At 49.6% G+C, this 23,229-nt stretch overlaps 5 protein-coding genes across 5 annotated transcripts; all 5 read right to left on the bottom strand.

Moving 5' to 3' along the window:
- Positions 1-6,584: 6,584 nt before the first annotated feature.
- Positions 6,585-7,957, bottom strand: J4E82_003018 (uncharacterized protein; the record flags this gene model as incomplete). The annotated part of the gene is made up of 2 exons (XM_051729309.1): positions 6,585-7,191; positions 7,242-7,957. The coding sequence occupies 2 exons, from the start codon at positions 7,955-7,957 to the stop codon at positions 6,585-6,587; spliced, it is 1,323 nt and encodes a 440-aa protein (XP_051591024.1).
- A 684-nt stretch (positions 7,958-8,641) lies between these two features.
- On the bottom strand, positions 8,642-10,282 carry J4E82_003017 (uncharacterized protein; the record flags this gene model as incomplete). The annotated part of the gene is made up of 1 exon (XM_051729308.1): positions 8,642-10,282. The coding sequence occupies one exon, from the start codon at positions 10,280-10,282 to the stop codon at positions 8,642-8,644; it is 1,641 nt and encodes a 546-aa protein (XP_051591023.1).
- Positions 10,283-10,695: 413 nt separating this feature from the next.
- J4E82_003016 (uncharacterized protein) lies at positions 10,696-11,211 on the bottom strand (the record flags this gene model as incomplete). The annotated part of the gene is made up of 1 exon (XM_051729307.1): positions 10,696-11,211. The coding sequence occupies one exon, from the start codon at positions 11,209-11,211 to the stop codon at positions 10,696-10,698; it is 516 nt and encodes a 171-aa protein (XP_051591022.1).
- Positions 11,212-14,687: 3,476 nt separating this feature from the next.
- On the bottom strand, positions 14,688-15,896 carry J4E82_003015 (uncharacterized protein; the record flags this gene model as incomplete). The annotated part of the gene is made up of 1 exon (XM_051729306.1): positions 14,688-15,896. One exon carries the CDS (start codon positions 15,894-15,896, stop codon positions 14,688-14,690), a length of 1,209 nt encoding a protein of 402 aa, XP_051591021.1.
- Positions 15,897-21,547: 5,651 nt separating this feature from the next.
- J4E82_003014 (uncharacterized protein) lies at positions 21,548-22,468 on the bottom strand (the record flags this gene model as incomplete). Its single annotated transcript, XM_051729305.1, has 2 exons — positions 21,548-22,055; positions 22,119-22,468. 2 exons carry the CDS (start codon positions 22,466-22,468, stop codon positions 21,548-21,550), a joined length of 858 nt encoding a protein of 285 aa, XP_051591020.1.
- Between the last annotated feature and the right edge of the window lie 761 nt (positions 22,469-23,229).

Here is a 23,229-nt window from a genome sequence, read left to right as displayed (position 1 = left end):
GCTTTGGAGCTCTGCTCGAGCCCTCCTTCTAGCCTCGTCCCATCGCTCATGATCGATCAAGCTTGGCTCCTCATACAATTTTTGTGATCGTGTATTGGGACTCAAGGGCATGGGTAAGAGCCGGCGCACATGCTTCAAGGCTTCCGATGCCTTTTCACCTTTGCAGAACATCCTGTACTTGACTTCAGGTGCGACATACCGACCATCTGGCAGATCGTACAGTGTGCGATATTGCTGTTCAGGTGTGAAAGCGTCAATATAGTTAAGAAATCGCTCTGCGATGTAGTCGTGGGAACTCATAGAGAATCGGATGGCGCTTCAAGCAATATCTAAGTACAGTTGTGAGGATCGCACACTCGCCTAGCGAGAAGGATAGAACTATAATTTGGCAAAGCTCTTCGACAGCGCGACTTTAAGATAAATTTATGGTCGTTTGATCTCCCGACAGTGTCAAACGGATTTATTGCAAACTATGCCCTACGACGAACGAGATACACGTACCATTGCTGTCGCCACTAGGAATGGATGAATTCACATGGCACCTGTATGCGACCAAGTTACAAGCCTTCATTGAAGAGCTCAGAAGCTGGACTTGGAGCTAACGCGTTCATGTAATGTGACAGCCCACAGCCTCGTCCGGTATCAACTGACTGCTTCATATCGGGCTACACTCACAGTGGAAATTGATTAGCTGCTTATAAAAGGTCTCCACATTGCTGACGCTGTATACGCATGGTGCTGTGTCCCTATGCTCACATCTGTCATTGTCGTCATCTTCTTGAGGTCGCATCCATCGGAAGGTCGTGTCTTAACGCAATCGATATGCTACGCAAGTTCCAGCCTACATCTACTATCGATGTTACCGGGTAATCTAATATTACGAATCTTTTATGTTGTAGTCAGGTTTTTGCGGACAATTGGTTTGAGATAAGATCGTCGATCGATAGCATTCAAGCCTTGGCCTTGCTTCACCTCGACTCTATCAGGAGAGTGACATGCATGCCACAGCTGTGTTTGGATGATCGTGCTAGTGTGCTTTGGTGACCGCTGGAGGTTCTTCTTGAGAGTTACATGATAATTGCTCCTATCACATGTGCAGGCTGCTATTGGAAATCGAAGTGTATGATTTGGGTGGGTGGTAATATCTGCAAACCTTTTGTGCGTTGGGGAGGGATGATTTCGTCTCGCGTGAGGTTCTTGGAGCTTAGTAGATGATGAATTACGCTCTCTTACTATACCTATAATAAATCGACTTAGTAGTAGCGAATGCAACTAAAAGCGTGAGCATAGAAATTAGGTAGCCATAAGTAAAGATCTAAGAAGACTAAACTATAGTAAAGTGCGTTTCCAAGTGCAAAGACATGCGATATAATAAGATAAGTTCATATCATACACGTCTAGACATGCCTTTTCTTCACGTTTTTGAGATTTAATCGATATCTGATTATTCTCTAGTTATTTTCTCTAAAACGACATATTCCATATACAAATTGCTATAGTATCAGCTGGGCTATGTATTGTTGCGAAGCAGGAGACCTTGGGAAACTAGCCCGAGCTGGTGGAACCCGTTAGCGACTCTTAGCATGCATGGGTCTACATTGGCACCCTGCTGTATCTTATTGTGATAAACTCAGCGCTATACCCAACCTGTAGCACCTCGAAATAGATGTGGCACGTGCTGCTAATTTTGTAGAAGCATCCAGAAACACGTGCATAGTCTTGTCGTAGGCTGATTTGACATGTTCACTGCGTACTGTCCTTGACTGCCGCTGTCGTCTCAACACAATTAGTAAGGTACATAAACAAACTGACGAAGGCCAAGCGCCGTCGGGAGCCTCATTACTAATAACGCCGTGCGATGACCACAATATGAGCTGAGCTCACGTCTATTCTTGCGTGACGCAAAATCTTGTAGGCCAAGAACGACAATCCTTCAAATCCTGTTCTCGGTTGGACTGCATGGTTTGCATTACGGTATTCGTAACAGCTAATTTAGTAGTAAATGGCATGCAGATGGACCTCTAAAAGGGCCGTAGGTAGAAAAGAGTCGGCGCGGACGTTGGATTCTAAAAACGACCTCCAGTCTCGGTGATTTGTTGTCTTCGATCTTATACCACGTAACGACCATGTACCACTCTTCTGCTGGACTCGTTGGACTCATCAGTACAAGGCCCATTGTCTTAGTCACGCTCCTCAAAGTTGCTTTTTGGTCTACCTGCCTGATCATGCCCCTCTTGCGTCACCCTGACAGCAGATCCCCGTATGACAACCCTTCAAAGACTGGTAATGCTCGAATCATTGAGAAGGATAGGTATCTGGGTAGTGAAGCCTTCGGCTAATCAGACAGCACTTATGGTCGATCTACGTCGATTAATCGAACGTTGCGCATTCGGTCCTTTCGTGTCTTTGTGCCCCTCCACATAATCTAGTTCAAGAAATCTCACGGACATGAGAGAGGGCCCGATTGACAAAAAGTATCTAGTCAGGAGCATGATTCGGAAGGTTGTCGTACAAACGTGGTACCCATATGATGTACGATGGGAATCGTTCCGAATACACTTTTGTTTCATAAGGGCTGTCAAAACGCCCCCTTCAACGTAGATGTCACTTGATACACACACATACACACACACACAACCTCCCGTCTTATTCAAATCAATAAATTTCTACATTCTCTCAGCACTACGTGTTTCCAGCTCAATCAATCAAAATGCGCTGGACCATTCTCGCCTTTGCTATCGCTGCTGTAGCGATCGCTACCCCCGTTAGGCCAGAGGGCGAAGCCTTGGTTGTAAGTCTCTTAACCCAGATACCCCCTCTATCCTTCTATGACAACCAAACTAACTATGTCGTTCTCGCGATTGTAGCCTCGAGCTCTCGGTTGTGACTCTGCATACTGCGGCTGCTGGACTGGATGTGGTGGCAATGCTGGTTGCCAGACCTCATGCTTCAACGGACACTGCGCCAACACGTTTCCCGAAGGATCGTCGGTTCCTTCATGCTAGACTGGAGATTCTAAGATAGAGGTTAAGAGGTGATTGCCATGTTGGATGTTGAGTATTGTGTGCGGATGTGGCAAAAGGAGGGCGACCTTCCATTTGCGAGGTCTAGAACGAGAGTATTAGTAGTGTTTAAGGAGAGAAGCAAGAAGTCAGGGTGTCGGAATGTAGTTAATTAAAGAAATGCACAACGCCCTCAGGTCGCGAACCGATCGCAGCTTAAGATTCCTTTTGCTGCCGCTGGATGGCTGTGTGACTGATTGTTAGTTTGGCGAACCCCTGAACCTATTATAAGTGTGGCTTTGGAGTGTGCTACAATTGGTGTTTCATTCTGCTTCTTTTCTAAATTGAAAGTCGGTTCTGTAATAGTTGGAGCCCAGCTGTCCCGTAGTTGGACGCAAATCCTATTACAGCGCGTCCAACACCGGAATCTTTTCATTTAGACGTTATCATACACAAAGAATAACAGTTGCGGAACAAAAGCACATATAGTTTGGATTTGTGTAATCACCCTAATTAGGCTAATGCCGAGGGTTCAGATAGAAAAACAACTCGCTACACAAGCTGTCCCGCCACGCATGAATCGACGTTGTGTCAAGCAGAAGAATCAAATTCGAGAATTTTGAGCGGCGTCTAGCCATGATATTTTGCAGTTCCTAGTACTATTGAACGGTTTTCACACAGTAATCTTATATCCTCTATCTGCTCAGCCTCGCCAAAGCGACTCTGATCTCCTTCCTATATGCGTGCTCCACAACATAGCATCCTGATCCTCTCTTAATCTCCCTGACGCGCTTGTGCTTTGCCAGGATCTCTACAGGTTTCTCTTCAAGTCCATACTCTCCTACATTCACACCAGTCGGGCTGGATTCAGTGAGAACAGCTGCAACCTTGACAACCAGACCCTGTGTTGGTACACTCGACACGAAACATTTTTGCGCTTTGACGCAGACTTGAGTTTACTTTTTGATCTCTGCGTCGGGGTACTCGATAATCGTGGGCGAGGCAGAGAAATACTTGGCTATGTAGGATATGGCTCGCTTGAAAAGAGTGGATCGCGGTATTGAAGGAGCAAGAGGCAGTGCGGTTGTAGGGCCAAAATATGAACCAATACTATCATTATCCTCAACCCCCCCAGCAATCGTTCTAGTAATTTTTGCTGTCGGATGCTGCGCGAGGAGTGTATCAATTTTTGCCTGAACTTCAGGGTCAATACCTGGAGGTACGTTTGGCAGTGATTGGTCGAAATCGGTCATGGTTGCAATGGAAGACAATTACATGTAATCGTGCTATGGTTATTCGGGAACATCTTGAAGAGGTAGGACTTGATACTGTAGGAAACGATTTTACCAGCGAGCGTTGTGGAAGTGAAATAACGTTACACGTCAGCAAGGCGGGTAATAGAGTTTCAAGGAGTGAAGCGCGCAGTCAGGGAACCCAAAGGTGCGATATGAATAACGAGCGAGAATAAGAAGCAGTGAAAGATGCGCATATTGACAGATTCAGTTGATATGAATGTGCAACATTGGACAACACGTCTTTCTTGAAGCGGCATAGCGTTTGTCACAACGCTGGTGAGGACGCAATGCGGCTTTGGAATGCCAGACACATGGTGGCATGAACATGTCCAAATGACGTGTTTGTCAGCACAAATGGCCGTACAAAAACCTGTGCCCTCTTTGTTGGTTCTCCTGATCCTCACAACCACACACCTACAAGCGAATATGGCAGCCGCATCGACACCATCGTCTTCTCCAAAAAACTCACCACTACATATCTCGCTCTCACAATCAGCTCGGTCTACACTGCACCGCGAGTGCACATCCAGTCCTTCGAGATGGTCAGATTGCACGCCCAAGACCTTTCATGGGTTCATAGCTATGCGCACGTTCACACCCGTCGAGGAACTTCGCGACTGCCGGAATGATGGTCAGACTGCGTCGAGTGGCGACTATTTCTCAATGCAAAAGCATAGTCAGATGCTTTCTCCTAACCCGACACCATATGAAGCGCATGGCTACTTACCACTTTGTTCTGTCGCGGCGGTTGCGGAGAACGCAGTCGACTACTTTGTTAACAGAAGTGATGCATCAACGGAGTCTGCGGGTCTAGTCGAAAGCACGGATTCCTACATCCTGAAGAGTGTAGATGACGGCCAAAAAGAGAGCATTCAGACACAACAGCTCGAGGGCTATGTTCATACGAGCCATCTTCCGCTCAGTGAGCCTTGGCATCAGACAAAACTCCTAATCGAAGAGCATGGTGTTGTGTCTGGGCCGGGAGAAGACATCAAATTTGGACTGGGCCGTAGTAGTGGCGACGAACAGCACAAAGGAGAGTGCAACATATGCGATAGTTCATGTACCGGTCGCGCTAGTCTGGAAATCGACGGAACCCAATCAGAGGTTCCTATAGAGAAAGGTTCCGTGGAGGGAAACCCGGTTTAGGTACAGAATAGAATGATTGAAAAGGTACTGATAGAGGGGTAGAACAAGCTTCATGCTCTCGCGAAGGAAAATAGGTGGAGGAAAGACCAGGAACCTTCAAGGCAAAGCTGACAAATGAATCGCAGAGGAGGGAATGTAGACAAGATTACCGCAATCATTCACCGAAAAAGTTTTGTAGAGAGAAACCGGAAGAAAGGCACATGGCTTGACGAACTGACCACCAACGACAACTCGCGATATCAAGTGTCCAGCGAGTCGCCTCTCGCCGCCACTGGATGATGCGGGAGCTGGAACAGATACTCCTTGTCCACACTCACACCGACAACGATAGTAACGCAATGTTAGCTATACGGTGGAGCATTACCTTGGTTGTATTGATGTTCCAAGATCAACTTTGATTTCGTCGCGTACAATGATATCGTGTCTAGGTTGCTCTAAGTACTGGCGTTAGAAGATGTTTGGAGGGCCCTGTAATCGTGATGAGTCTGTGCCCCATGAATTGGCGCTTCATTGAGCGAGATGCTCGTGTATTGAAAGATGAGTCGATGCTTGAGGGATGTCAAGTACATTGCCGCTAGCATCTCGTTGGCAATGCACTAGGCTTTATTGAGCATAGCCTATATCCGGCCTCTTCCCCTTCCAGTGTTTGTCCTCTGACGCTCTCAGGACCTCCCCAACATCATTACTTCAACACTCAGGATTCCTTTAGCCTCTCTCAAGGCTAGCCATGTCTGGAATTGAACTGAGCGACCAACGGTTGCGCAATCGAAGATTGCATGCACAAGATGACCGGCCACCCGTACCACCGAAGACCTTCAAGACTGAGAACATTTCAAAAGCACCGCTTAGACGCGTCGCACCTAGACCATTGGATTTACAAAACCACTCAAAACCACTTCCACCAGTTCCGCAATCCGAAAGGGCAGCTGCATCCAGGAGCGAGCCGCTGTCAAAACCATTGCCGTTGCCGCCAAAGAGTGTTACACTTCGATCAACCCTTTTGTGGGTGGCAGCTTTATTCGTGTGGTTTTTACTGATCGTGGTACTATTACCCGTAATCACAGAAAAAGACGCCATGCCTGGTTTCAACAAGTGGCTTCGTAGTTTCCTATGACTAGAGCTATATCTGGCAAAAGGTCTACAGCTTCGACTCGGCCTTTGTAGCGTCTACCAGGCTCTTCCTCCCACCGAAACCGAACAGATATGCGGCTACCTTCCGCATTTGGATCTCTTCACTACCTTCAGTGATTCTGTACCGGCGATGATGTCTCCAAATGTGCTCGAATGGGTAGTGCCTTGAGTACCCGTTACCGCCATGGACCTGAATCGCGCGGTCTGCGGCCTGCGTACACAGCCTGTTGGCGTAGTAGTTACACATGGAAACTTTATCGCCAATCTTCTTCTCAATCTCATTGTGCGGCATAGAATCCATCTCTAGCGCAGTCTTCCGTATCAATTGTCGCAGCATCTCGCATTGGGTCGCGAGTTCTACAAGCGGAAATTGTATGCCCTGGTTGTGCGAGAGCGGGGTACCGAAGGGCGCGCGTTCGTTGGCGTATTCGACCGACTGCTGGACACAGTATACGGCTGCACCAAGCGACGAGGCGGCTTGCCGAATGCGGTTCTCGTGGACGAAGGCTTGCGCGACGCCGAGGCCGTTGTGGATGGGACCCAATGCGGCGGTTTCGGGTACCCAGACATCCTTGATGGAGACGGTCGCGTGATCGGTGGGCATGTTGAGCGTCCTGCGTAACATTAGCAAGCGACTCCTGTTGCTATAAGACTGATGACGTACCATTCATACGACTCTGCCTTCAAACCCGGCGTATCGATGGGTACCACGAAGCACGAGATGCCCTTTATCTCGCCATCCTTTCCTGATGTCCGCGCAAAGACGGAGCAATGTGTCGCGTGGTGCATCCCAGTCTGCCATCGTTTATAGCCGTTCAGCAACCATCCCTTCACACCGTCTCTCGTCTCCGGTCGCCCCTTAGTCGCCATGTGTGTCGCGTCTGAGCCATGACCAGGCTCCGTCAAACCGAACGTCATCCTAAACTTGCCCTCCAGTCGCAGTGGTATGAAATCCCTCTTCTGCTGCTCGTTGCCAAAGTTCATGAGCATGATGACATCGGGAAAATTTCCGACCATCGAATGCTCCGTCTGCAAGTCATTGAACAGACCCAATCCCTTTGCCGCGAGATGCTCCCGGATCACGGCCATCCAGAGGTTGCTTCCTCGCCCATCGGCACTGTTTTGTCCGCCGTACTGCTTCGGCAGCGACAGCCTGTAGAAGCCAGCTTCATCAGCCAGTTTCCTCGACTCTGCCAATAACTCCTCCCACTCCTTGCGCGGGAGCCCGCCGTTATCCCAATCGGTTCGAGCGTGTTCGCGGCGGTGATCGAAGAAGCGGTTATTATCGTCTTTGTGTTGAAGAGGAGTAATCTTGTCGTCGATAAACTTGTCAAGATCGGCGAGATATTGCTTCAAGTCATCAGGAATCGAGAAGTTCATCGTGTGAGACAGCGACATTGCGGAGTCTCCGTCAAAAGGTATGGTTGGCGGAGGCTGCTGATGATGGCTCGTTGCTGCGTCAGCGATTTGGACGTCTCTGGATAGCGTAGAGAAAGCCAGAAGCTTGCGATATAAACATCAGCTTCGGGACGCGCATCTTGATGACTCGCTTGCTCTCAGTCGTGGAGTTGCTCTGCTTGGAGAGTCGCTTTGCGGGGAAAGGAGCACAGGCCAGGCGGAGCTGAACCTCGGCCTTCGCCGGTGCGCCTCAACCATGAACCCCATGATGATGGACAACGGAGAACAGAGAGTGGTACTATGGTTGTCGGTGGATTTTGACCTGACCTTACTCAACGAGTAGAACTATCAGATATAAATCGCAGCCCTGAGATCATATGCCATGGCTCACGGCATCATCACGCACCACTAGTATCTATTAGAGATGAAAGAAAGAGAGAAAGGCGCCTGAACATGATACCTTGCACTCCTTGACATGGCGAGTATGGCTTTCATGAACTCAAGAGTTACATTGCCGTTTTCGTGCTGGTTCAACACGCCATGGCTGAGAGTCTTATCCAGAAAACTCACCCTAAACAAAGCTGATATAATCCAGGCTGACTTCTCAACTCGAGAAGGACCTGATCTCTCCGCCATATGAGTTTCTGTTAACCTGTAACCTTGCACTCAAACCTTCCGAAAGCCCCTATACCACCGCCTCTTCACGCCATTTTGGTCCTGTCCAAGCTTCTCTTGCGATCCGACCCGCTCGTAATCTCCTGTCGACGCCGTCGTAAAGGACTTTTGAGATGAGCTCGTCTTTGGCGTCTGCGCGTCCGCTTTGCTTGTCTCAGTTGCCTCAAGGGAGAAATTGAAGTACTCCAATAGCCCTATCTGTGCTTCTTCCAGGCTCTTCTCCCGGGACACCTGTTGCATTTCGTTTCCATTGTTTGATTCTTCTTTGCCTGCTCCAATCTTACTCATGTCCAAACCCTCAGGCATTGCGCTTCTTCTCGGGAACTCAGCCTCTTTCAGCGACGGGGGTGTCAGATATTGGAATGTTTGTAGCCCTGCTATGGCTTTTGATAGTCTGTCAATCTCGTCTTCTTCAGTGTTATCGTCGCCGCTGTACACACTACTACCCGCACTAGCTGTCTTATCTGGAGCAATTACATCAGAAATCGTGCTGATGTCTTTCCGCCTCTGACTCACCGGAGATACTGGCGAGGCAATGAACTCAAAGGCTTGCTGTTTGTTTTTATGCAGGTTAAAATGAGCTATACGCTGGCTTTCGGAACCACTTTTACCATCGGTAAGTGCGTCCGGCGCGTGCTGCTTAGTTACCTTGGTCTTGCTGGGCTTATAGCGCTCGCCTTGGAGCTGTGCGAGGGCTTTTGCTTGTTCTTCGGCACGTAGATTGAGTATGCGGTCCAGTGTGGATGTGCGTTTGTGTTTAGATAGAGTTTCCGGCTCGTTATTAGAGGAGATTTTCAAAGGTGAGGGTGCTTCAAGGACCGGGGATAATGTGTCAGGCCACTGGTAGCTTGCCGGTCTGCTTGCGGGGACTGCTATCGCTCTTGGTGTCTTTGGTGATGCTGGGATAGCAAACTTCGATTTGAACTCGGGCGCAGTAGGATGCCGTATCTTGTTAGAAGCTCCAAGAGGAACTCTCCGCTCGCTCGTCCTCTCGGTGTGCCTCTTACCGCGCTTTGCAGTAGCTGCTTTCATGGTTTCTATTGTATTCTGGCGCTGTTTCTGATTCATGTCTTTCTTCGCGAGAGCATGACGGAACCCTTCTTTTTTCGAGCTGCACAGATCCATACTATTCCTTGCGTCTGCTGCATCAAAGTACGGAGTGAAATCTCTCCTTCTGGACCTCTTTCCTATAGATTCGGCCTCAGCCATACCTGCTGCTGTATACATCGCTTGGTTACGTCCATATGGTCCATCACCGACGATCTCGAGATAAGGATTATTGAAGGTAGCTCGACGCGGGAGCCGAACTGGGGTGTTTGGCTCTCGATATTTTGTCTCACGTGTTTCTCCACTCATGGTCTGGGCATGGGGCGGTGCTGCATTCTGAGACTGGGCACTGGGCATGTTGTGGATAACACCGTTGGCATCGTCCCAATACGGGGTGCTCTGTGTCTCATAGCGAAGGGGGTCACTGCTTCGCTGTCGATCCTGAGTCGCCAAATTATGACCAGGTTTGTGGCCTCGAGGCGTTCGTGGAGATACTTGAACTTCAGCTCGCGCGCGTCCTCGTTCTCGTAGGTGGCGGACCTCTGCCATTTGTGGAGAGTGCCAAGTTAGATCTGGATCTGCCATTTTGGTATAATGTTTAGTACAGTGGAGTTAGTAGTGAACGCGAGTTGGACCTGTAACTTTGTGATGAGAAGGAAACTTGGTTCTTTGATCTACACAAGGTAGTTGATAGAATGCAATGTGCAAGGGATAAAAGAACTCGCGGGAAAGTAGGCAGCTGCAACGGACACGAGTATTGTGAGTGAATGACCCTGGTCGTTATGTACTGTTGTCCTGGTGATTGGATCATCGATCACGATAAAAAATTCATGTCACCAAAACTTCAATGAGTGACCGCATCGAGGTCCATGTATTATTTACTTACCCTGAAAACTGTTACTCTATTGTTACGAGCTCTAGTCAGCGAATAAACCATGTCGTATCGCTTTTTCCGTCCCCTTCCTCAAACAAAACGACCAATGCCATGGCTACAACTCTTATTTTGGTGGTTTTCCATTGAAGGCCGTCGGTATGTCTCGGTCGACCTCTTCAAAGTCTGCGGTCAGGTCATCCTCATATCTTATCATCTCGAAGTCCTCCCTCAAGCTCTGCTTCTTGTCGTTGCTTTCATCGCGCGTCAAATGGATGTCTATGTCTCCTTCACCAGGTTGTTCGTTGATATGAGCATGGCCAGGGCTATCAGTGTCATCATAAGGACCCTGTGCGTGGCTAACTGCGTTACTTTGCGACGGCGACGGGTGGTTCAAGTCAGGCGTAATGTCTTCCAAATATGTAACTCCGGGTCGGCTCAATCCGGGTTCCCTTCTTGCAAATTCATCATGTCGGAGTCTAAACCTCCGTGATCGGCGTGCTATGTCTTCAGCAGTGGGCTGCGGAGACACTGGCACGTCTGGTCGCAACTGTTGATTACTATAGTACCTCTGCGAGCGGGAAGCATGCTCGTTCATCGGATCTTCCATCATTCTTCCCGGTGCTGCTCTTGGACAGGGCATATGAATACCTGGCTGTGAGGACTGCCCGAATTGCACCGTTGTCGCGAGGTGAGCCGGCTGCCTTTGGAAATTACGAATGAATTCATCGCGCGAACTCTCGGAAGAGAACCACATGTTTAGGGACAGTAAAGCTATAGTGTTCCTGGAAGAGAATAGGAGTGCAGAGGTTGACCTGATCGAAGATATATTTCTTCATATAGGTAAGGCACGATATCGTTGAAGGTTGTGACACAGCAATGATTTGGTACAACACGAGGTGGCCAACGCAGCTAGACGGGTCATGCAGTATCTTAGTAGGCAACATCATACGTGAGCATTACCAGTGACGTGCAGTTGTCGCGAAATGTGGTTGTGTCAAGATTTCACATCTCTATCGCTACGCATTACTGTGAGCTTGCAAAAATGTGATTGTTTACCTGAAACGACACCTCAAGGGGAAGAATTCGCCAACGAGACGACCTAGGAAAGGGAGCGGATGCACGTGAAGGACATCCAAAGCAAAATGCTATGTAGGCAGAAAGCGCTAGACGTGCATACAAGAAATGCTCCGGAGCGAACTTGATCCCCTGATGGTGACCGCTCTTGATGCGTGGATATGTGGAGACGTGTAAATTGCAGGAGAAGTGGGCGTTTCCAGGGTGCGGCGTATGTCAAGACTGGGCAAGCTTCAGCATGACACCGACCGGATCATCATGGTATTTCTAGTTTCCTGGTGTTGCGCATCTCTTGGTGACAAGACGGTTAAATTCCCCCACAAAATTCGTCTTTTCTGTGTTGCTCTGATGCGTGGGGGAATTTAGCCATCATCCATGAAAGAAACGTGTTCGCGTGGCTGGAGACGCTAAAAACAAGTGTGGCGTTCGCTACCGATGCCAGCTTTGTCAGATGTTTCATCCTCCTTGCGTTTCCGCTCCTCCCCACGTCCAAGACATCGGATGCAACCCAATGCATCCTCGCGCCGTACGACACTGTATGAAGAACGCCAGATCTGGTATTGACAAGCGCACCGATGCCAAATGACCGGCTTGGCGCATGCGTGGCGGTGCGCTTGAAACATCATCCGCTACCAGACAGGCACTAGCATTGAAACATCCACGATATTGGTTCATGCCATAACGACTTTGGAAATATGGCCGTTGCGGGAAGGATGCATCGACGTACCTTCAATCTTGCGGGATGCAAAGCTGGCGCAAATCCATCAATAGGTATAATAGTATCTGATCTGCTCGCGATATCGGTTTTTGTCATTCGATACATTCTTTTACACATTCTCTCATCAACTACCTCTTGACTATTCTCTCATTTTCTCTCGTTGAACACCTTGAGCGGAATATTCGGCTGGTCTGAGTGAACGTTCTTTACTTTCTCGAAAATATCACAGAACCCCGTCCCATTTGAACCTCGCGTACCAAATTTACAGCATGCGTTTCGAGATCATTGCACTTCTGGCCGCGGCTGCCACCTCATCTGCCCAGTCGGTTGTTGGTACAGCCTATGGCTACGGTGCCGGTGCAACTGGTGGAGGAGACGCTGCCGCTGTCACCCCAACCACGAACGAGGAGCTCGAGAAGTACCTTTCCGATGACACCGAGCGCGTTATTGTACTCAACAAGGAGTTCGATTTTACCGGCAAGACCGCGACTGGTGCTGGTTGCGACAAGTCCACCTGCTCAGCCAAGAGCGGCGGTGGACAGTACTACCTGGGCGACCTCTCCTGCGGTGGTTCGGAGATGACACCCGTCAGTTCCATCACCTACGACGCAGCCGGTGAGACCGCGCTCAAGATTGGATCCAACAAGTCTATCCTCGGCGTTGGCGGAAAGGGTGTGATCAAGGGCAAGGGTGTCTCCATCGCCAAAGACGCCAGCAACGTTATCATCCAGGGCGTCGAGTTCACCAACATCAACCCCGGCGTCGTATGGGGAGGTGACGCTGTTGATATGCAGGGAGGAAACACCAAGATCTGGGTTGACCACTGCAAGTTCTCACTCGTCGGACGTATGTTCGTCGTCAGCCACTATGATGGCTCCGAGGCCACCCTCTCTAACAACGAGTTCGACGGTGTCACCACCACGTCCGCTACCTGCAACGACAACCACTACTGGACGATGATGATGATTGGAAAGACTGAGAAGTTCACCCTCGACAAGAACTACTTCCACGATGTATCTGGTCGTGCGCCTAAGCTCGGCCAAGACGGTGTCAGCAGCACTTTCCACGCTATCAACAACCTCTTTGAGAACATGAAGGGTCATGCTTTCGATGCCTACGATGGTGTTAGTGCACTCGTCGAGGGTAACGCATTCGTCGCCGTTGACCAGCCCAACACTGAACACGCTGCTGGTGTCGCGTCTTTCGTCAGCAAGGGTGGAGACGCCTGCTCTGCTCCCTTTGGCCGTGCTTGTCTTGAGAACAGCGTCGACTCTGCCAGCGGCGAGCTGGCCCCTGGTTCCTCTTCTGGCTTCATTGCTCAGCTTGGAAAGATTGACGTTCCTGAAGTTCTGGAGGCTAGCAAGGTCGCCGCCCACGTCAAGGCCAATGCTGGTCCCGCAAACCTCGGTACCGCATCTGCGTCTGCTCCTGTTGCTGAAAAGGTTGTCGAGCCTTCCAGTCCCACTTCTGCGGCATCGAGCAAACCTGCTGCTACTACTACCGCTGGCGCTGCCAAGCCTGCTCCTACCGCTCCCACTGGCTCTGGTTCATCCGCCGGTGCTGCCAAACTCTACGCGCAGTGCGGTGGCCAGGGTTTCACCGGTCCCACCGAGTGCGAGGCTCCTGCGACTTGCGTGAAGAGCAACGAATGGTACTCTCAGTGCATCAACAGCTCTTCCAAGTTCCGCCGCGCTCTTGGCCGCTACTTCTAAGCTCAAGATGTGTGGATGATGCAAAAGTTCTACGAGGAAGAAGGGGATGTGCAATGGATGGTGCTAGGTTCTGAGGACGCCTGTTCTTGTAAATAATTCCATTTAGATATTGTCAATACACTTGTCAAACAAGCTTTGTGCTATACCACACGCCTCATACTCATGAAAGACAGTCTCCACCGACTCTCAAGCAGAATGTTTCGAAAGCTCACCCACGCCATACTATGCAAGAATATTCTTCGGAATCATTTGCACTCTTGAAAGCCCTCAGACCTTCTACCCTGCTCAGCGAGAAGGTGGGGAACTCATTGTGCATAGCAATGCCATCTACCTCAAATCTGGAATACTTGGATGCCGCTGGGATCGCCAAAGAAACTGTCGCGATCGTGAAAGAATTGTGGTGGTGTTTCGGTCCATTTGTGTATGATAATCTCAATTATGGTGGCGACGGTAGCGCGGTAAGTACGCGTGGCTCGTCGTTTATGGGCCATTGCAGTACCAGGTGTCCGATGGGATGTTCCGTGGTATTGCGTCGCGATATCGCGCACGCAGCGATGCCGCTGTGAGCCAAAGGCAACTGTGGCACAATTGCCTAAACCTCTACCATTGATGCTATCTGGCATCCTCATTTGATTCTGAGCACCTTTGGACGTCGGTCTTCGCCAAATCTATGGTTTCGGGGACGATTCGCAGAACGGCGAATTTGCGCGCTGTAGTCCTTAGCCCCAGTGGCTGTGGCTCCTCTTTGGAACCCTCCGCTAGTGTTTCATGCCGAAAATCCCTCGATGATGGCTCACTAGGATGATTATACGTCTTGTCGAACCTTCGGTCTCGATTGTCGTGCTGCTTGTCGTTCAATCTTTTGATCCACTGGGTGCTGAAATAGGGTCGGTACTGCTCGTTCAACTTGAGATCACGCACCCGCGCTTCAAGGTCACGGTGTTCTTTGAGCATGGCCAACATATTGGCATCAATTCCCAGTGAGTCTTCTCCAGTGCTGCCGGCATCAAATGCACGAAGTCTACGACCAACTACATTGATCGCCGCATAAACGTACCTGCTCCCTTTCCCAAGGCAATTCCAAAGCGTCTCCAATTCACTAGCAAAGATTGGCCGAGCAAAGTGGGTTGCAGCGATGTAATGATCAACCCGCAAGGCATCTTTGTGAAGTTCGAAAAGCTCCATAGTCCTCGCCAAGGAGCAGGCCGCAAAAGTGTTCCTTGGGATACGGATCTGCTTCATCGTACCCATGGTTTGGTATTGGCAGGCCCGAAACATCCAAGCTACAAGGATCTTCATAGAAGCCTGGCTAGCCACTCCTTTGGGTAAATTCATCTCTTGAGAGGTTGGTGCACCTTTCCAGTTCTCGTCGTCCTCACGGTGTATGGTACGGATGAACTTGTTGACCACTTTACGACCAAGGAAGAGGACCAGCATCTTCTTTGGAACCCGATAAGCCAGAGCAAACCCTGTGTCTTGCTCAATGATGTCTACCACCGGACCGTTCAACGCATTGAGCTTCCGCTCAGGTTGAAGATAAGGGAGCAAACTCTGTAGGGTGTGCAGGTGGCGAATGTACTCAGGATTTGTATACGGTCGCGGCACACCTGATTGGGATGCCCAGCCTGCCCAGCCAAGCGTATGGGAAGCCTTAGCTGATGAGCCAGCTGTGTAGGTGGAACCCTCGTCTCCCTCACTCAACTGATGGCTTTGGTCGACAGACTCGCCATGTACGCCGCTTTTGGAGGCTGCTACGGCTGGGTAGAAAGAAGACCTATATACCTCCTGTGCTTCTGGGGCGCCTGATGCGGGGTAAATCATGCTGCGACGTGCAAGGAAGGCTCCTACAACGTCGCCTTGCCGTTCGTAGGCGTCCGATGCCAAAGGGCTACCTGTGCAAAATCCAGCAGCAGGGCTAGAGGTGGAGGCCGTGACATTGCCGTCAGAGTCATAATGGTAATATGTCGTCATTCCTGGAGACTTCTCGCTTTCAAGATCCCGCGACGTATGCGTTGGCTGACTTTCGAAGCACAAGGTTGAACCACGGGAATCGAATGAGGTTCTGCGACTAGTGGTAGAATCAGGATTCGAATTTGCCACGGATCGGAATGAGCTGCCCAGATTGTTACTGTAGTTGATGGGAAAAGTAAATCGCTGTCTCGCACTTAGCGCTATATATTCAATAGCGAGTGGGTTCATTGTAGCATGAAAGCGATCGCCGCTGTGAAAATATCATCAATGATCCACAACGCGACTGGCACGCCGTAGAATGTTGTCGTTGTCAGAGAAGAGGTGATGTGAAAGAGTGAGGGACAGTCGCTACTGCCAGAAGTTGGTGCTGGGCCCGTGCGCATACCAAATTCGGCTGCAACTGCCGGAACTAAGGTGAAACGCCGCGCCAAGAGGTCATCACGTGTACTGTATAGTCTCAAAGACGGCTTTATATGCTCACCTGCAGCCGGCGAAACAGGCATCACATATGAGTCATGGTTCGCTGTGGCCATGACGTCAATACGATAGACGGGCGATGAATGCCAAGCGTCTGCCAACATAATTATCATATACGAGTAGAATGATAAGGTTTCGTTGTTCCTTCTAGAACTCCGCTACTTTGCGAGCCTACAAACAGTCAGTCGTCTGATACCACCTTCTTTAGGCTCAGTGTCAGGAAACATCACGCGCCCAATCACCAATGTCAGTCTTTAGAAGCATGATACACGCCTCCATGCGTCTCTTTTCCGCTTCTCTTTTTTTGGTTGCGCATCTTCCTTGGTCACTGTCACATAGCGACCGGCCACGTATCCTTCTTCAAGATCTCCAAGGCCGTACATTCGCCCAGATGATGACAACAAGGCGCAATGCCTCCAGTCAATCCGTCCTTGACGTCGTGCCGCGAGCGACGAGTAACGAGTTGATCTTTGGATCCGTTGATCGGGCGCTCCGGTAGACAAAAGCTTGCCAGACTCCACGTCAGCTCCATCGAGCCCTGATAGTGCGGTAGATTGGTGTGCTGACCCGTCCGACGCAAGTGAGCTGGAGCTATGGAGATGCAGTTCAGAGGGAGTGTCTGAAAGTGTCAACGCTCGAGGCCTGGGCGTTACTGGTTGGAAGATATCCTCCGTAGTTTCTAAAGTATGCGTATCGTCCTGGGGCATGTTGCGGTATCCATCAATTTGGTAGGAAACCTCAGTGTGCTCTCCAGAGTCAGTTGAAATAAGCGACGTCGTTGACAAGAGGGTTCCGCATCCGTGTCGTAAAGAGCCGGCGTTCGAATTGATCGAACACATGTTGCGACTAGCGAGCGCTACATGTCGAGCACTAGGTTCCGCGTTGACCTGGTGTTGCATCCGAGACTCGTCTGAGCTCGAGCCCTCATTAGTAGCATCGTGCTCTGCCAGAATTCGCTGCAAATATGTTCTAGACTCATCTAGGGCAGTATCCCGCCAGATATTGTGTTGCAGAGGTGTTTCTTCGGTCACGCTTTGGGAACGACGTGCTCTAGCCTCTTGTTGAGTCTCCAAGCGGCAAACAGGCGTGTAATTGCCGGAAGCATCCAGGTTCAACCCTTGACCATCATTTAGACCTGAACCTGTGAGCCCCCTTGTATTTGACGAAGAAGTCCTATCAAAGTCTCGTGCATCGTCACAAGGCAAACCTCCTATGTCAGGCTCGAAGGACGACCGATGGTGGAATTGTGTGCCTAACGGATTGCTGTCAGGTCTGTCGCCGTCTTCGCTATATAGTGACGATGAGTCTGAACCGGTGTAGAAGGTCGCCATTTGTCGGGATGATGTATTCATTGTTATTGGCGGAGACGATAATGTCTGTGGGAGTCAAGCTTGATGCAGAGCAAGCAAGGGAGACTCAACGACCCAAATGCCTACAAGTGACTGGATGGGGGCAGACTGTACGCGTTTGCTTTGGACACGGGCTGACGGGCTGGCGGTAAGCGGCGTTGGTTGTTTGGGCGTTTGTCGAACATCAAGGAGGAGGATCAGAATCCATACATTCGTGACAAGATCTCATAAGGCTGCTCAGAAAATTTCCCTGGGCTCCTTCCGCACGTACAATAAATTGCGCGAATCAGTAGTGTGGGTGCGCCGTAATATTCCCCTCCAACCTTCCCTTTCATTGCCACGACTAATAAGCTCTAGATTTTCGAGGCATCTGTGGTGAACTTGAGCAGGCTACAACGGTAAGTTTTCGACGCAGATCACGGCCTCATCGCATGTCGTGAGAGAGAGGCTAAGGGCGTCATGACAAATCCTGACGATCTGATTCGCGTGTAGAAACGTACATTACAGGCGAACGAAGACATTGCATGTGAATTCATCCAACTGGTGTGACGAATGTCCTCGAACAACCCGTCTTCAGATCAAACTACCCCGTCAACAGTTTTGAGTGACCGCAAAATCCACAAAGTCAGCGTTGAGGATGTGAGCGATCGACTTAATGCCATGAAGGTCGATACCAAGAAGCATACCGCAGTAGATGATTTGGCGACCGCTTTAGCGTCCAAATGGGAGCCACATCGCACTCGTCGTTCGGGAACGAAGGGCGACACTGATGTGCAAGGTACCTCGTGACTATCGATAGCGGCAGCGAAGCCATATTTGGCTTGCATCGCGAAAGAACGAGATTAGACTTATCCCTGAGAGACTCTTGACACCTGTCTCTTCTTCGTTTCCAAATCCATTGCTAAAGGTAAACGCGCGATACAGGTTCGACACGAACGATCGGATGAGCAGGGAGGCAACAACAGGCTCAGACACTGTTACGATAACTACGAAAAAAGCGCTGGCTCCTTTGGTCTGGCTTTGTAAGAACTGCTGGTGCATAAGATCTTGGCCTATATGGTATGGCGGTGCTTGTCGTTTTCGCTGGAAGCGAAGATGTGAGGTGTTTGTCAGTTCCAGTGGTGATGCGGCCGGAAGAAAGCACGGCATAGCGCTGACTATGCGCTAATTACATGATGACGTTACACGTTCCTCTCCTTCGCGTCCACGATTCCCCATCTATCAGATCGTACCTCTATGCATCTTTGACTAGGGACCTGAGTGCTGCATTCCAAATGATATGATGGACATCTGCTGCCGACCTGCCAACGGCGCAATGATCGGTCAACGACGTACGGGCTTCGGAGCCCTACGTGTTCGAGTCGCATGCTATTGCAAGGCATAACAATCACGTAGCCTGAACGACATTCTACTGCAGGAGAACCAAAGAATTAGGCGACCTATGTGAAGAAACTCATCTTCAAGAGGCTTCATGACACATCTTGTCACTTCGACGCTGAAAGTCAGAAAATTGCAGAACATTCCGCTGCTCGTCTTAGGCAGTATGGATCACCACGGCAAAAGAAAAAGGCGGAACAAGAACAGATGGAGCGATTGATCATCGATGTGCGATTCAACGACATCTATCTGCGAATTTACTATTATAGGGCGACGCTGGATACCGGGAACTACACCACTACCGATCGCTCACAGCCACCTAAGTATCCCCGAGCGTCATTGTAGCTTACGAGCGCTTTGCCACGCCAATTTAGGATCATATCGACACACTAAATTACTTTCGGCTAAAAGGATTTCGAAACCAGCGGCGTACTCTACTCCATGTCTTATGCTTTCTGTCCTCTTTGGCGGCCTCTTGTACTGGGATTGCCTTCGCTACATCTCCAGACATCACCTCGTCTCGCACTGAGCTCGACACGATATCGCCAGGAATTGACCAGCTCTGTGCGTTCATGTTTTTCAGCGGCGGTATCGCGCGCGATTGGGTAAGATGAGAAGCTGTGTGGCTTACTTGTAATGGCGATGCGCCTTGTAGTAACGAATTGGTGGGAAAGAATGATGGAGCTGTACCTAGTCTGGCATCTCCATGTAAGGCGTTGATTCGCTTGGGACTACAGTTCCTGGATATCGGCACAGACGACGCATCTTGCAGGCCCTGAGCGTTGGCCTGTTCAACATCGCTCCATTCTGGTACCAAGCTCAAGTCGTCACTAAATATCCAGGCGGCATCCTTACGAGACCTCGGTATGGAATCGTCACTGAAACGCCAACCAATATTGTGTGGGACGCTACTGCTGCGGTGATGCCGAATCAAAGGTCGACTGGTGATGTCTCGGGGCGCTTCCGTATCAAGAATTACTGTTCCGGTCAACCTTTGGCCATCATCGTTGCTGAATCCTGAGTCGCTCTCGCTCGACGACTCCTCTCCAAGAAGGGTCGATAGCTGTACGTCATTTCGTGCTGGAGGGCTTGTTCGTAGCATTAATAGCCATGCATTCCGTAACTCATCATACGCGCAACACAACCTTCGTAGTCTCGTGCTTGAATCGCCAAAAGAATACCGCTGGTGCTGTCGGCCGAACACTACGCCCTCATTCTGAAGAAGTCTTTTCAAGGTACGTAAACCGGCCCACAGTTGCGCATTCTTACCTCCACTGTCAGACGGTTCGTAGGTCTCAATGAAGAAAGACTTCCACTGATCATCGTATAATGGACCGAGACGTATCATGGCTTCAAACTCTTTGGGTGAAAATGGGTTCCCATAGGTCAGCATCTCTCCCTTGTCGGAGAACGTAGCGCCCATCTGCTGCAAACGACCACGCAGATGCAAGATCTCGGAGAGCTCCTCCAGAATTGTTTTGCGCTGGATAGTATCAACAGACTCACGTAATAGACTACATCCCTCTGGTGCGCCATAGATACTCGAGAGGGTCTCCATTGATACACTGGACGTCTTCTGAGGCGCGCTCGTAAGTAAGGCTAGGGCTTCTTCGTGAGCTTGCATGATGGATTGGTCGTGGAGAGGCATGTGTGTATCAAAGGCGGAGCGACGTACTCTTGGAGCTTGAACTGGTTGAAATTACTTTTCGGCTGTTAGTTGCTTGGTGAGGAAGAATCCATTGCGGCTGAGAACAGACAGGTCGCTATTTGAAAGCTATCGAGTATGCGCCTGCAGCGTTGGCATTTTCACCAAGGAATACTACCTTATGGTCACAACCGGAAGAAATGTATTGAGTGAATGGTTTTATTCTGAGATACAGTTACAGCTGCAAAAGGCGCGTCAGTAATCTAGTTGCTTGTATGTTTTTGTTTCTTAGACAATAAGTGAAAACGTTATTTTATAGTCTTCGCACAACTCGCGCTCCCCTCTCTAAGCCGCTTTGCGTTATAGATTCTACTATAATTAATACTTATAAAATTTTCGTTAGACGTTCTTCATTGTAAACGTATCATACTCGATACCCTGGCGTCAGCGACCCATCATAGGCTTAATTGCTACAATTTAAGTTCGATACCCATCTCAAGCATCAGACTCTTGATTACTCGTCTCGTCCCCTGGAGACTAATACAAGCCTAGGCGCTGACTCATCCTCAGTAGCCTGCAGATATCTTTCTTCGGGCACTAGAAATGGTGAACAGTGCCGTTGAGGATAGATTATAGCATAAGTGGTCATCACTCTACTCTAACAACCGCACAATGTCCTCCTGTCCTAATTCGCGAGCAAGATCCAAAGCCGTCAATCCCACCTTGTTTCTGTACTTCTTGTCCGCACCTTTCTCTAAGAGAAATGAGACTGCCTCAGTACGGTGGTTCTTAACAGCACAATGTAGCGCAGAGCCCCAGCCTTTGTCCTGTCGGTGCGCAGGAATTGTCTCCAAGTTTCCATACGGGTGTGCATTGACATCAGCGCCGTGATCTAGCAACTGCTGCATTATGTCAATGTTGCCGTTTTCGGCAGCATTGAGGAGTGCCTTAGGCGCCTTTTCCAGCGATGCGTCATGTGCCAATAATAGCGCTGCCATATGCCTATCACCATGCATACAGGCCAATTCTAGTGGGTTGTTGCACGTCTGGGTACCCTCGTCTACCTCGGCGCCTTTTGATAATAGATGCGCAGCAATTTTCAGGGCAGCTGTATCGCCATCGGGATATTCTGGGCCTGTCTCCGTCGCACTGACAAGGAGTCTGTTTACCTTTCAGCTTTTTCTGCGCGTCAATTGGTTTCGAGAAGGGTAGCGAAAGGCTTACACAAGAGCGCTGCCAAGATGGTCAAAGTGCTCGTTGACATCCCAACCGTGCGCTATCGCGACATCGATGGCTTTCGTATTCCACCCGTTTCCCTCACGTGCCCCTTCCGAGACGTACATGATGGTGCTATCACCCCACCTAGCACCACGCTTGAAAAGCTCCTCGGCTATATCGAACTGGGCTAGCTCCAATGCTGTGCTGAGGGCCTCGGTCAATCCCTGACCCCGGTGCAAAGCATTAGGACCTTCGGCGTCGCGTGTCGACAGCATATTTTGTAGGGTAGCGAGGTCGTTAGACTCGACAGCGGCAAGCACTTGCGTGTTGAAGTTATTTTCGTTGTTATCAGTCATTGCTTGAGTGGTGTAAAGGATGAATTTCGAATGCGAATAATTTTCGCCCTTGCAATTAGTGATCAAGTATTGCGGGCTTGGCAGATGGGATCAAGCTGGCAGAGTAGTAATGCGCTGAAGGGAAGAAGTCGAAGGCGGGAAGTCTTGTTAAGACGCGGTCTCTTTAGTGTGGCGCAGTCAGGTCGTATAAGACGTACCATAGTCACAGCCCCACCTAGCCCAACATCCCTGTCTAGATCCTGAAGTGAGATCTCAGTCTAATAAATACAACTCGGTCGCGGGTTTCCCTTACTATGCAGAAACTAGCTAACAATTACTATGCTTATAGTAAAAGCCATTAATATCTCCTAGTACTAAGGTGACAGTAAAGAAACCTAACGATAACGACGATAAGGATTGTAATGCTAGTGAGAACGGCCTACGCAATGCGAGAATCTTACTGCAAGGCTAGGCACTGACTGATCTTTTACTAACTAGAACTAAAGGGATAGTGATAAATTGTGGATCTTATTATAGTAGTAAATTTGGTAGAGGGTGAAAGATATAAACAATCTATAAATAATACAGTTATACCCCTAACATTAGAAAGAACATTATTACGGTGTTGCCATCCCATCTAGGGCTGGCATCTCGGATGGCAAGCCTTGGCGGGATGTCAAATCAAATGATCAGCGCCCCGCACTGATCCTTTCTTTCTGACGCGAATGACCGATAGTCTCTTGCCATGCGACCTGCGTCAAGGAGGAACACTTCCTTGTTAC

The sequence above is a fragment of the Alternaria postmessia genome (genome assembly GCF_024291825.1).
Source record: "Alternaria postmessia strain BMP 2775 chromosome Unknown scaffold_12, whole genome shotgun sequence".
Taxonomy (NCBI): Eukaryota; Fungi; Ascomycota; class Dothideomycetes; order Pleosporales; family Pleosporaceae; genus Alternaria; species Alternaria postmessia.
Note: the sequence above shows the minus strand (reverse complement) of the source record. Positions and strands in the feature narration are given on the sequence as shown.